At 40.0% G+C, this 15,605-nt stretch overlaps 1 protein-coding gene across 1 annotated transcript in view; it reads right to left on the reverse strand.

Annotated features, from left to right (window-relative positions):
• Positions 1-15,605, reverse strand: part of LOC120541461 (FERM domain-containing protein 5) — a 343,369-nt gene that overhangs the window by 32,325 nt on the left and 295,439 nt on the right. Inside the window, exon 7 of the mRNA XM_039773109.1 lies at positions 65-152. Within this exon, the coding sequence (XP_039629043.1) occupies positions 65-152 (88 nt within the window). The remainder of the gene's footprint in view (positions 1-64; positions 153-15,605) is intronic.

The following is a 15,605-nucleotide window of genomic DNA, read 5'->3' on the forward strand; positions in this document are numbered from 1 at the left end:
CAGCTTTTAACATCTTCAACTCCCTGCATTCATAACGCATGGAGAACATAAGGAAGAAAATTACCTTACAGGGATGAGGGTCGACCCCGTAGGTCTCGAGGATTTGAGCTTTCTGCAAGAAGTTTAACTCAGACATCTCGGGAGTCTGTCCACTGTAAATAAATAAATAACATAAAATGGGTAATCAGATTCTTGGCAATGAACAGTAGAGTGTTAAACACAGAGTACATCTGCCTTTTTTTGTACCTAACTATTCAATCAGCAATAGCATTGTGTCTACAGATTTTAAAGTCCACAAGTGGATGGTGTATTGGTGTTCCACAGCGAGCATGAATAAAGATTTAAGTTACCTTACATTCAACTTGGCATTGGGTTTAAGGAGAAAGGGCATGAGTGTATCAGCATTTTAGTACGTGGCCATATCACAAGTATGTCTAGAATAAGTCACCACCTAAAACCCAGCTAAAGGTGGGTCATTGATAACAGGGCCATAGAGATGCTGGCAAGACATGTGAAGAGTACTAGATGGTCTGTTGTGATTCAGTCAGCTAAAGCCTGAGTGGAGGAGTGATGCAGGACAGAGCTTGTTGAACCCTGTCAAAGATGAAGTGTGATGGACAAAGCAGAATTCTTACTCCAATTAGTGAAAAACAACAAGGTCTAGTTGAAGTGGGCTGAAGGGAAAGACATTAGTTCTTATGTGATAAATCCCTCTGGCAAACTACCCATATATGCAGGCTGTAAACAATTCTGGCTGATGGAAGCAGTGTCATGGCACAGTATATATTTTTGGAATATATGCTGCGTCCCTTGACAAGAGGAGGACAAGTTTTGAATGTCATTGAATATCTGCATCCCTCCATGGCAGCTGTGAACCCATTTGTGAATAGCATAAAGCTCGGCCACAAGGAACATCAAGGTGAGCTATGGCGTCCTCACTCCCTCAGAAACAATTCCCAAAATAGACCAAACACCAGCTAATCAGAAACCGTACTAACCTCCTTTTTACCCCTGAAACTCAGAAATTGCTAAATTGACTATCCTAGGAATTTCCTGTTCACTTGTGTCAGAACCACCTGGTAATCTCCTCGGCTGACAGCAGTTTGATGGCAGGGGACCCTGAAAAGTGTGCAGCTTGGGTGGCAATCTGCTGTCATCTTTGCCAGATACATTGTTTCTGGTTTCATCACTCATAATTGCATTAACTGGTCAGGTAGTTTCAGTTCGCTTAATGTTCAGATACTAATCACTCAGGGTCGGATTAAGACCTTTAGAGATCCTAAGCTCTTAAAAGATGTTGGTGTCCCCATATATATGAGCTGTACTCACTCTTAGTGGATAACTGAACGAGACGACCAACACGACTAAGACAAGAAAGATCACGTGAGCTTCGGTGGATCATGTGGCACTTACCAGATTCTAATTTTGTTTTGTTCCCAAGACAAATATAGATCATCAACCTCTATTATTAATATTTTATTATTATTATTATTGTATATATACAGTATGTATGTCATTTTTTAAATTTAATGTCAGATCCCCTTTTTGTGGAGCCTGGCTCAGCTGCACCATTTGAAGTTTTGCACTATATGATCCAAGGTAAATCCGGATATGGAAATTTCTGTGGGGCCCCCCTTCCCTTGATGCTGTATGTGCTTATTTTGGTTAATCCAGCCCTGCCAGAAATGGGCGAAAACTGCACTATTTAGGGGAAAACTCATGCAGACACAGATATTGACTAGGCCGAGATTCAAACGCTGCAGCCATGGGACAGCAGGAGTAACTACTGTGCCCCGTAACAGTCAAGGGATATTCTGAAAATTTCCAGGAATTACACAAGATATTGACCTGGGAAGTAAGTGACTAGACTAAAGCTTTGCTTCACAGACCCTCGACCTGTGAATTTACAGATAAATTCTTCGGGTAAATAGCATCTGTGGAAAGGGTGTGAGTGACACATTGGGCCAGCATCCCTCCAGGTTCAAGTTTTTTATTTAGTCAAGTTAAGAAAACACGAAATTTGCCTTGTCAGTTAGATCCAATAACAGACAGAAGTAAAATACAAAAACAAATAGAGACAAAACAGGTTAAAACTTCCAAAACATTTGCTAACTACTTTTACAAGTTTGATAGTAAGTGTTTCCCTAAAATGGCTGCATAATACATATCAAAAATTCTTTATTTCTGGAATTGTTTATTATCTCCGGTCTTCCTTCTTAACAAGACATATGACACTGCAAAGAAAGGAACTTCTGGAGCGATTTGTGTGAGTATTTAAAGCGACTAACTTCCCTAATTTACGGAAGTGAATTTCTGCATGTAATGCCTGTCATGAGTTGAGGTGATTTCCAATTTTTTCAGCATTGCCCTCTGACACACACTTGCCATACTGTCTACGTCAGGGCGGTCTTAACATCTGCGCAGAATGGCCCCAGGAGCATAGGTGCCCACGATGTTTCTGATGCCTCTGTATGTTTCTGTTTTGCTATATGCCCGGGGGCATATGGTGTTGGCAATACGGCCCTGGTCTACATCAGCCCCAATCTCTTTAGTTGGATGCTTGGTCATCTGCTGGAGCTTTTTTAGGTTTTGGTTCGTCAGACCACTAAACCAGGTAATGAAGCTGAAAGTAATGACAGACTGGATCACACTGCAATAAAATGACAACATGAGGACCTCATCCACTTTAAAGTAATATGATTGTAGAAGGAGAAATAAGCGCGGATTGTATTTACGGTATATGTTTTTAAGATTATTATCAAGGATAATTCCTAAGTATTTATTTTCAGTCACAATTTCTACCAACTAGGCTCAGAACAATGAGGAGTGAACATGTGGATTTCTCTCTCTTAAAGTCAAATATCCTTTTGTTTAGTCTTTTTGACATTCAGAATCAACATTTTCTCATGGTGAAAGGAAGACCAACAAACAGTTTGGTCGATGTATTAAAAACCATACCCTGTACTGCTCATTAATTTATTTTTAATGCAAATGATTTTACAGTTTTCCCCTGTGTGATCATTTAAATATATATATTTACATATTTAAAAATTCATTACAGTGCCATGAACAAAACATTATAGATTAAAACAAATCAATATTCAACCCAGACTGAGTTTTGTCAATCACTTCATTGAAAAACTAGCCTACTGTGCTTACGTTGTACAAAGCTTTGAAGACATCTGAGCCTTAGCTATATGCATATTTGCAAAGTGTTCAAGGCTGAGACCCATCCACCAGTTTTCCAAATCCAGTTTTACACTTCAGGCAAGACCAAATTTCACTGTACTGCACTAACACGCACAACATCCCTGCCTTAGAGCCACTAATTTAGTTAACATGCCTGTTTTGGGATTGTGGTACAAAAACCAGAATGCTTGGATTAAAGCTACCACAGACATGGCTTCCACGCATATGGGGTGGTTTGAACGGAGTCTCCATAGCTCTGAGGCAGAAACACCGACCACTGGGCTACTACAATTCCCTTTCGTCAGCATTTGATAAGCATCGGTGTTCTCATTTGTAGAGCTAACAAGAAATGTTTAATCTAGTCTGGCATTCAGTGTGCAATGACTGATTAGAATAATTCTGCATGCTACTGCAGTAGCATTCAAAAACAAAAGGAAGCAACATTAACAATATCATTTAAAAGCAGCTCTCTAAGCTGTCGGTGAGGCTGTAAACTACTACTTTAGTTTATCATTTCAAATTCCACCTTTGACTCTTTGATTTTACCTGCTTGTTCTTATGCTGTACTAGCTGTGCATTATGCATACATTTATATTATAGTGCCTTGATTCAGTGTTCAGGATGGAAAGGTGGTACACAAAATAAAATAAACAGTGCAAGACATTCCTTATAAAGCATACTCCTGCATAACAGCAATGATTCATGGTCCCAAAGGAGTCGTATTCAAAAAAGAGACATAGAGGATTCAGAAAATGACAACTGGACCATTACTGAAATGATTAAATGTGCAAGACAATCACCATTTCCACCATGATGGGAACAGTACACTTTCAGCTGCAGCCATCTTTCATTAGTGCCAATTCACACAGTTGTTCAATTTCGCACATTTTAAGAATGAGGACTAATGAAAGCACAGAAGATAGCACTGCTTCTGGGCTCAGCTTTGTTTCCAAAAGGTGTAGTGTTTGCAAATTCTCCCTCTGTGTTTCCTCCCTTTAGTTGACCTTAAGGTTTCAACTATTTGTTAATTGTTTACAGCTAACTTCTTGATCAATATTTTATTTTCAATTTAGGAAGGATGGTGGCTCAGTGGTAGTGCTGCTGCCTCACAACAAGGAGACCAGGGTTTGCATCCCAGGTCTTCCTGGTGTGGATTTTACATGTTCTCCCCATGTCTGTGTGGCATTTGTTTCCTCTCACTGTTCCAAAACATGCAGGTTAGGTGAATTGCTGACACTGAATTGGTCCTAGTGTGTGCGTGTGGGTTCACCCAGTGATGGCCTGGTGCCCTGTCCATGGGATTGTTCTTGCCTTGTGCCTTATGCTTATTCGGGTAGGCTCCAGAACCCTGCTCAGGATGAAGCGGACTTATGTTCAATTTATTGTGATTTTGTATTAGAATACAATACAATATAATTTATTTCTTGGATAGCTCAAAATCGCACAAGGATTGCCACAATGGGCTTTAACAGGCCCTGTTTTTTTATAGTCCCCCAGCCTGGAAACACTCACAAAAAAAAACCCTTGTAGGGAAAAAAATGGAAGAAATTCCGGGAAAGGCAATTCAGAGAGAGACCCCCTTCCAGGTAGGTTGGGTGAGCAGTGGGTATCAACAAAATGGGGTAAATACAATACAATACACAGAACAGAACACAACTAATCCTCAATACAGCAGTATAGGGTACTCCAGATCTAATTATGCAACTTTTAATGCAATGCAAGAAAACAATACAAGGCAAAAGAATTGCTGTTCGACTGACAACCGCCATGTTGGAATGCAGGGCAGGTGCTGCCATCTATCAATAAGAAAAAGATTTTTTTCCTTAATTCTCTATGTAATAAACTTAATAAGTTATAGCGTAATGAAAATTGCATAATTTGATCTGGACCACCCTGTACAGTAGTAATAGTATTTTAATAAGTTTTAATATTTTTTTGAAGTTTTTTTGAAGTATTTTTATATATAAGTTTTAGGATTAAAGTCTAAATTGGATATTTATACTATTCTTGATTGTGTTTTTGTCTGTCAATGTTTGCTGTCACATCATGTAGGTGATCATTAAGGACAGCACTGAGAACGTCAGACAGTCCTGTGCTGAATTTGACCAACACTGCATGGCGCCTGTGGCCTTACCAGAGTCACGGTGTATTAACTACAGTGGCACAATTTAAGTTTCACTATAAAAAAAACACGAACCACGTATCCTTAATAAACTGTATAACAAAAATCTACACTAGATGAATAAGACAAACAACAAAACCACTCCAGCATTAGTTTTTAGGATTATGAGCCCATGACATCAACATTTAAAATGGATATTAGGAAAGCTTAAAGATAAAAGGAGAACACCACTGTGGAAAATGTCAAGTATGAGCAATGGAGAAGTTCTTCTAGCGGTTTAGTAGCAACAGGACAGCCGAGCAGAGGAGTAAGTGAAAGAAAAAATGAATGATGCAAAAATTATTAAAATAATAAATACTCAATAATACAGTTTACCAAATACCAAATGCCAAAACTATTCAGTGTAGAGAGGACCAAGAGAAGACACATCGTGGATAAAAGAGGAATATTAACAGAGAGAATAGAGGACAGGACACTTAGGAACTTAAGGCCAAAAAGCTGAGACAGGAGCGACAAACATTATTTGGAATACTGGCATACAGTTCTGTTCTTCATATTTCATAAAACTTAACGGCACTAGAGAAGGCCCAATTTAAGAACTACTGGGAGTAAGCTATGGGGAAAGATTTAAAGAATTGACTCTTTTCAGGTTAAACAAATAGAGATTAAGAGGACAAGTGGCAGAAGTGCTGAAAATCCATCCATTATCCAGCCCACTATATCCTAACTACAGGATCACGGGTGTCTGCTGGAGCCAATCCCAGCCAACACAGGGTGCAAGGCAGGGAACAAATCCCGGGCAGGGTACCAGCCCACCGCAGGGCGCACACACACACACACACCAAGCACACACTAGGGACAATTTAGAATCGCTAACCTGCATGTCTTTGGACTGTGGGAGGAAATCCACGCAGACACGGGGAGAACATGCAAACTCCACACAGGGAGGACCCGGGAAGTGAACCCTGGTGTCCTAACTGCGAGGCAGCAGCGCTGCCCACTGCGCCACCATGCCGCCCGTGCTGAAAATTATTAAAGCAATTAATACAGTCGATCCCAGCTGTTATTTTAATTGAGGAAAACTGTTTAAGGGTAAGTTTTGCACTCATTTTTCAATGCTTTTTTTACACAAAGAAGCATATAAATGGGGTAAACATCTAGGTATGGCAGTAGACAGATGTTCCTTGGGGACCTTCAGAACTCACTGACTTCACTGACTTTAGGTGAATAGGAATTGACTGGCCTGTATTTGTTAAAATTGTTCTTATTTTCTTATAATGTATTAGAAAGTCAGAAAATGAATGAATGAATGAACGATTTTGTGCTCTGCAAATCTTGCCTGCTTGCATCTTTGTGCGTCTGACGTCATAATCACAATAAATTAACATTTAAGGAGTGCAGTGATTTTGAAAGACTGCTGGCTTTGTGTTCTACCATAACAAAGTCTGAGAAAACTGTGATTGATTTGTCCTTAACTACACAGATGCCTGCAGTTACAAAAACTAACCACTAGATGGCAGTGCTAACACAGTCAGTGGTGTTCTGGGAGATTTTCCCAAACATGATTTAAAATTGTCAGGGAGTCACTGCTCAGACATCTTGGTAACAATGTCCACCTAAAGCGGTTTAGACAGAGCTGTTATTACTGTCAAACCATCCAGCTGTGAATTCCTTTCCATTTCCTCCCACTCATCTGCACAGCCGCTCTAAAGACTGCTTGTGTTGCTGCCATGAGAAAGAAACACAGGGGCTCCATTTTTTGTGGGGTCTTATCAAACTATGTCACTCTCTTCTCTTAGATTATGTATGCATATTCACTTTGCTGTTACATAGTGTCACTTCTTCACTTGCGTATTACCAGAATTCAGCTGTTGACTGAGAAACTGCCCTTTGATGAACTTTATTTCATTCTTCTCATGATAATAAGTGTAGAAAGAATTTCCATAATGCAAGAGAAAGTGATAAAATATTACTGGCACAACAACTAAAATAAATGTCCAATGCCTAAGAGCTCTGATTTCGTAGGAACTCATGCAGAGTTAAATATTCATGATATTCTCATTTAGGAGAGAATAATGGGTTGGAACTAGAAGATAATTGGACTTTTGAATAAAATAAAGATGTTGCAGCGCTCAGTCCTTTGCCAAGTCAGAGCTGCTCATAAATGACAGCCCACCGAATAATTACTTTAATAAATTGCAGCTCAGCTCATGATGAGTAACTCTCAGCATGTGAACATTTTGAATTTAAAAGGCTAACAATTGTTAAACTCTTTTTCACAGCACACAAAGTGATATCCAAGAATCCATCCCAATACAGAATGGTATAACAAATGGCTTTAATGTGGGTATAGTAGCTGAATGACCTCTGACAGACATGACTGAAGAAAGAATCCTCAAAGAGCAAACTACGAAAGATATGCTGTGTATTCCTGAAGACTCCAGTGGTGAGTGCAAGCAAACTCTTAAAAGATCCATGCATTGATTTTAAGAACCATCTGGGAGCTCACGTCACATAATCTCATTTTGGACTCTGTCAGTACTCATGAAGTTACAAAATTCTAATATGATGATCATGTGCCTTTTCATGATGGACTTTTATTATGCATGAAAGGCTTACTTGTAAAGCTACACTATATGGTAAAAAGCACGTGGACACCTGACACTCCTCCAAATCATGAACTTTATCGTTAATAGATAAATAAAAACAAGCATGTGTCCTTGCAATCTCCATTGACACACACTGGTAGTAGAATGGGTCGGATGCAAGAGCTCCATAACTTTAAACATTGCACTGTTATAAGATGCCACTTTTGCCACAAATCTGTATATGAAATGTCTGCTCTGCTAGATCTGCCCCAGTCAACTGTAAGTGCTACTATTGTGAAGTGGAAGAGTTGAGGAGCAACCACAGCTCTGCCATGAAGTGGTAGACCACACCAGTTCACAGAGCAGGGCCGCCAAGTGCTGAAGAACATAGCGCGTACAAAAAAAAAAACATCTCTGTTGCATCACTCACAACTGAGTTGCAAACTGCCTCTGGAAGAAACATCAGCACAAGAACTGTGCATCAGGAGCTTCATGAAGTGGGTCTCCATGGCCAAAGAGCTGCACAGAAGCCTAAGATCACTACGTGTAATGCCAAGCGTCTTCGGAAGGGGTGTAAAATAAAGTGCCTTTGGACTCTGGGGCAGCAGAGACGTGTGCTCTGGACTGATGAATCACACTTCACTATCTGTGGCAGTCTGGACGAATCAGGGTTTGTCGCCTGACACGAGAACACTACCTACTGGACCATCTAATGCCTGTTGTAAAGTTTGGTGGAGGGGGATAATGGTCTGGAGCTGTTTTTCAGGGTTTTTGTTAAGCCCCTCAGTTCCGGTGAAGGGTACTGTTAATGCTACAGCACATAAAGACATTTTAGACAATCATTCACATCCAACTTTGTGGCAATAGTTTGGGAAAGGCCAGTACACAAACCCAGATCCACAAAGACAAGGAGGAAATCAAGCGGCCTGCATGGAGCCCCAACCCAGACGTTATAGAATGCTGATTGTGAGTCAGGCCTTCCCATCCAACACCAGTACCAGACCTTGGCTGAATGGGCACAAATTCACACAATCTTGTGGAAAGCCTCCTCAGAAGAGTGGAGACTGGTATACCCACGTAAACTCCATATTAATGCCCGTAGTTTTGGAAGTCACAGGACGTGTGACTGACAAAAGCTTACTTCTGAGCCTCTGAAAATGGAGGGACTCTGTGAAAATTGACTGTAATTTCTGAAAGCTTAATGCAATACCCTTGTTAAACCCCTTAAATTAAAGCTGAATGTCCATACGTCTGCCACATCTTGATTGCTTAATTTCAAATCCATTGTGGTGGAATACAGAGAGAAAATTACAAAAATCCAAATACTTACGGACCTAACTGTAGGTGTGATAGTCAGGTGTCCTCAGATTTTTTGACCATATAATGTAAATGGTAATATGAATACAAGTTAGGGTGTTTTTATGCTTAAAGAGTATTGCACAACATGTTGCAACAAAACAATAAATTAACATGTGCATAAATACATCTTACAAAAAGTCTAAGTTATCAGTCTTCTCAGTGCTATGTCGTTACTGGCGTATTGAGCAGACTGTACAAATGGTGACATTGCTCACTGGGTTTTTCCAACATTATAATCACAGTCCACTTCAGAGAACTTAATTTCATAGAAATACACGTATTTTAATACAGAATAGCTTATTCATGTGTTCATGGAGAAATCCAACTGTTCTCATTTGACAGGAGCTATTCTATCCAGGCTGCTGCCTCTGCCCACACCTCTGAGCGTGAGTAATGGCACCGGTGTAACCCCCACATTCAAGTAAGATGTAATGTAAAGACATCAGATCGTTATTAAAATGAGTATTCAGTTCCATAAATGTATTCACTAAAGATCAAAATTAGATTTTTTTTAATCGGTACTTTTATATTGTCTGTGCCTTTCTTTTTTTAACTAAACTGCATTCATCCTTTATATACTAATTTGAATTCTCTCAGCTGAGATGGGCCTACTTTGCCCTTGTCTCAAGCTAACTCCATCCTTAAGCTGCTCCTTACCCCATATTGTGCACAATCTGACTTCAAGGACATAGCAAGGAGACACAGCATTAGGAGCAGCAGCAGCAGCAGCTCCCATTCTCCCTGCCCTCCCTTCAGATCCTGACTCACACATCTCGATGTTGTGAAGCCAGTAAGCCCTCAGATCATTTCTTTTACAAAAAAGGGGTACGAGACACAATAGCGCTCCATGCTGGCTCATTACGGCATTACCATCTGAGCATAATTGTTTTCTTGTGACGCCTAAGGAAGCAATCGAAACTGTGGGGCATTCATCCCTCAAGCTTCTGTAATCAGCACAGTTCACTGCCTGCGTTTATTATGCTAATCAACAGAAATGGAAGTCTACATTTTACATGTTATAATTATCAGACCTGCGGGGGGGTTTAGGAAAGAGGAGTAGCACAGATAAAGAACCAGTACACCCTGTGCTTGGCAGCATTAGTAGCTGAGGCGGAGGTCACCACGCTGTTTTGGGTTTTTTTAGTTGTTGTGAATTACACATGGCCATTGTTGCTATCTTATCTCCTCTTTTCAGGGCCTTTGGGAGATGCCATGTGTTTTGTGCCTCCCTCATTGGTTTGCTCAAGGATCATTAACCTCATATGCCTGCTGGGTGGGGTGTGGGTGATGTGGGAGGAGGATGGGCCTTGATGGGGGTGGAGGGGCTTCTTTTATCTAACTGTATATTTTTTTTCTTTTTGAAAGTGCTGGCTGTTGCCTGTTTTTCATTTTGTTGTTTGCTGGTTGCAGTTAATCTCCAATAATCTTCTCAATAATAAACTTAGTGAATTATAGAACTAATACATTAATGAACAGGGCTGGGGGGGTGAGTTTGAGTTAAATATCATGAGACATTACTCTTTTAAAAAAGGATGATTCAGTATAAGGCAGGTCCATTCCTGCTATGAGGCTCGGTTTCTCTGTGTAGCATTTTAATCCAGCATGGTGCATGCACGTCTTCAACATTTTTTCACAGTACACCACTTCTTCCCAGTTTGCACCTCTCTCACAGACAGCAAGTACCGGTGTAAGTATGTCACTATAATCATTTATGAAATGAGGCTCAGCCAGCCAGGAAGAAGATCAGCAACAAATACAAAAGCATCAAAGCGGATTTCATTAGATTCCCACCCATCTGTCCACTTTCCTGCACACGTAATCCAATTCAGGGTCATGGGGATCAAGTGGCTATGCCAACGGCAGTAGGCACAGTACTTGAAGTGCCATTAGAGTGCAGCCCAACTGATCTGCAGCGGAAACGCTGATGACAATTCAGCCGCGCATTTCAAGCTGTAGTAGGTTTTCTGTGTTGTCCGACGTGGTGTTATTTTGGATTTAGGTAAAGTATATAGTATTTACTAGACAGAAAGCATGGAGTGACTGTTAGAGGACCGAGTTCATTTGATTTTTATACAAGTGAAATGAAATATAAGATTGTTCAAATGTATAACCTGAAACATACTAGGCTGTCATTCTGAGCAGCACTAAACACTTCCTTCACACACACTTTTAAACTCACAAGCTTTTTAGCAGTTTCATACTGCACTACATCATAGAAAGGCATGTCAAACAGATTTCCCCAGCAATAAGAACACATGTAACAGAAACTAGAACACCTGAAAAGGTTTTTCTGATATAAATATGTCATGTTCATTTTCAATGAATAACAAAACTAAATGCTCTCATGGTCATCTGAGCTCCTGGCAATCTGTAATATTACTGGCTCATTTAATTAGGCAGTGGTTGCATTTAAAAGGTTAAGACATCACTTGTTAAAAAACAAAGAACAACAAAAAACAACGCTCTATACAGGAGTCTTTGATCAAAAGTGACAACCGCGTTTGAAATTTTTGTCATACATGCTGTCGTAAATCTAAGAGGCGGTTTAGTAATAGTCTGAAGAAACAAAGCTGCCTCTCAACATCTTCTCGTTCTATTTAAGTTATTTCATTTCGCTGATGGGAATTACAAAGTAAATAGACAAGGAGGCACAGGCCATAAAAGACTAAAGCAAGCAAAAAACAAATTCTACAGTGTTAAAACAAGAACATGTCTGGGAACCCAAATCGAAGGTTCTGAGCTCCTGACTGCACTGACTTCTTTCTCTTCCTACATGTACTAAACATTTTTTTTTTGGCTTTAAGACTTTTACTTTATCATCGCCAAATTGAGTCAGTCCACAAAAATGAAAATTAAGTTAATGTACAAAAACAAAGGGTGGCATCTGGCTGAAGCCATACTGAGGCACACAAGCTGGAGAAATGATGTTAGTAATGATATTTGCATGTAGGCAAAGCTGCCAGACAACCTTGGGCAAAATTCCAGAACCTAACATTAGCACTAGCACTAACACTAGCGTGGGCAGGATCTACAGCCTGTTTACTGACTTTGATTTTTTGCCCCCCTTGTCTTCACATTTCATTTGTCTACTTGTCAATCTGTCATTCTTTCCAGGATCCAAATTATGACCACAACATCATGACATCACTGGGTTGTGCTGGTGCTGTACAGCACTGTCCTATTGCCACTTCCCGTCTCTGCCGCTCACGTTGTGAAGGGTTGTGGGGGCTGAACGCACGGTAAGTAGAAGCGGTTGGATCATCTGCTGGCTTCCTACTGCTGCTGGCAAGCTGCGTGTTCCGCTTGTCGCTTGTCATTGTTTTAAGAGCTGGGAGCACATGATGTCTGTCTGCCAAAAGCATTCCAGCAACTGCTTGGTTAGATGTCCATGAACTTGTTTTAAATGTTGTCTCACTGCCTTGTCTTACGTGACATTCAAGTGTCTCTCGCGGGACATCAAATTGTCTTCACATGACGTTAAAGTGTCTCTCATGGGACGTCAAATTGTCTTCCGAGAAGATCACGTATCGCCTCCCTAGTCTCCCTCCCAGGAGTTTTTTTTTTATAATAGACATACATATATATTTTTTGGCACCATTTTGTTGCTTTAGAATTGTTTACTTGAAAATTTGCTGCAGTGGATACTAGACAGCCAAGTGTGCTAGCACGGATCATAACCAACGACAAATGATTCCTAACTATTAAGCCCAATGTGCAAACCAAAAAGGAGAAATGAGGAGATCCATCAAAGATTCTAAGCCTTAAAGTGCCATGACTTGTTTTTATATAGTATCACCTACAGTAATGGCCGAAATTATCAGCACCCCTGGGATTTTCCCAGAAAATGCAACATTTCTCCCAGAAAATTGTTGCAATTACAAATGTTTTGGTATACACATGTTCCTTCATGTGTATTGGAACAACACAAAAAAACAGAGAAAAAAAGCCAAATCTGACATCATGTCACACAGAACTCCAAAAATGGGCCAGACAAAATTATTGTCACCTTTTCCAAATTGTGGGTAAATCATTTTATTTCAAGCATATGATGCTCATTTGAACTCACCTGTGACAAGAAACAGGTGCTGGCAATAAAGCAATCACACCTGAAGCCAGTTAAAATGGAGAAAAGTTGACTCAACCTTTCTGTTGTGTGTCTAGGTGTGCCACACTAAGCATGGAGAACAGAAAGAAGAGCAGAGAATTGTCTAAGGACTTGAGAACAAAAATTGTGGAAAAATATCAGCAATCACAAGGCTACAAGTCCATCTCCAGAGATCTTCATGTTCCTTTGTCCACTGTGCGCAACATAATCAAGAACTTCACAACACATGGCACTGTAGCTAATCTCCCTGGATGTGAACAGAAGAGAAAACTTGATAAAAGACTGCAACGAAGGATAGTCTGAATGGTGGATAAACTGCCACAATCAACTTCAAAACATATTCAAACTGTTCTGCAGACTCAGGGTGCAACAGTGTCAGCTCGAACTATCCGTTGACATCTGAACAAAGTGAAACACTATGGCAGGAGAGCCAGGAGGACCCCACTGCTGACACAGAAACATAAAAAAGCCAGACTGGAGTTTGCCAAAATGTACTTGAGGAAGCCAAAATCCTTCTGGGCGAATGTCTTGTTGACAGATGAGACCAAGATAGAGCTTTTTGGTAAAGCTCATCAGTCTACTGTTTACAGAAAACTGAATGAGGCTTACGAAGAAAGAACACAGTACCTACAGTCAAACATGGTGGAGGTTCTAAGATGGTTTGTAGATGTTTTGCTGCCTCTGGCACTGGATGCCTTGACTGTGTGCAAGACATCATGAAATCTGAAGACTACCAAAAGATATTGGGGCGCAATGTAGGGCCCAGTGTCAGAAAGCTGGGTCTGCGTCAGAGGTCATAGGTGTTCCAGCAGGACACCCCAAACATACCTCTAAAAGCTCCCAGAAATGGTTGAAGACAAAGCGCTGGAGAGTTCTGAAGTGGCCAGCAATGAGTCCAGATCTAAATCCGATTGAACACTTATGGAGAGATCTCACAATTGCTGTTGGGAGAAGGCACCCTTCAAATCTGAAAGACCTTGAGCAGTTTGCAAAAGAAGAGTGGTCGGAAATTCCAGTTGAGAGGTGTAACAAGCTTGTTGATGGTTATAGGAAGTGTTTGATTTCAGTTATTTTTTCCAAAGGGCGTGTAACCAAATATTAAGTTGAGGGTGCCAATAATTTTGTCCAGACGGGTTTTTGTGTTTTGTGTGCAATGATGTCAGATTTGGGTTTTTTTTTCTCTGTTTTTTTGTTTGGTTCCAATGCACATAAAGGAAATAAACATGTGTATACCAAAACATTTGTAATTGCAACAATATTCTGGGAGAAATGGTGCATTTTCTGGGAAAATTCCTGGGGTGCCGATAATTTCAGCCATGACTGTAGCACTTGAATTGGGTTTTTTTGAGTTCAAGGATTCTGTCAATTTTTACTCAGAATTCTCTCTGCTTTGTTTATGCAATGTCTTATACGCCATTTCAGATCCTTATCACCGCCATTTCCTGTCATTAAATCCACTTCTAAGGATGTGGTCTCAGAGGTCGTGCACAAACCCAAAAGTGCACAACGATGCCCTTTATACTATCAAGATGGTGAAGTCATGTGCTGTGCTGTGACTTCCTGCTGTCACCTCGTAGACATGATGATAGTATCTACAGTATACACAAACACAACCAAAAATGGTGATGTCCACAAAAAGAAATTAGTGTCATATCAAGACACAATATATTTATTGGTCATTCAAAATAGCCCTAAATCACCAAAAAATTTCAATAGCATTATATTTCAAAGCCCCAGCAACATAGAGAAAAGCTAAAACGCATTCCTATTCACAGTGTTCTGTCAAATGATAGAAAATGGCAGTGAGCAAGGTAATAGGATCAAGCGAAGGGATATGCCCAAAGTTCAAAAATACCAAACAACAAACACAAATGCACTAATTAAAATGGTACTCAAAATTCTAAAAGTAAAGCTCAGAAACCAGTAGTTCAAAATAATCACTAATAATTCAGTTTTGGGATATTCATAATCTTGGAGAACCAAGAAGTGCATGGGTCTGACTTTCATACCAACATGCACCATGTTGTTCATGATTTGAAACCCACAAAAACAACATGGCATTACAAGAAGATGCAGAAAAGTTTTAAAAGTAATAAAACAACCTCAGTGAAGACTGAGAATGAAATAAACAAATTCTCCATGGTGAATTAATTTTAAACTTGACTTTAAAACAAACAGAGAACTCATAAAGAAAAACTAAAAAATAACCAAATCATGACCCAGACCAGTTTTGTCTAAATCA

This window comes from Polypterus senegalus, chromosome 12 (assembly GCF_016835505.1).
Source record: "Polypterus senegalus isolate Bchr_013 chromosome 12, ASM1683550v1, whole genome shotgun sequence".
In the NCBI taxonomy this organism is placed as follows: Eukaryota; Metazoa; Chordata; class Cladistia; order Polypteriformes; family Polypteridae; genus Polypterus; species Polypterus senegalus.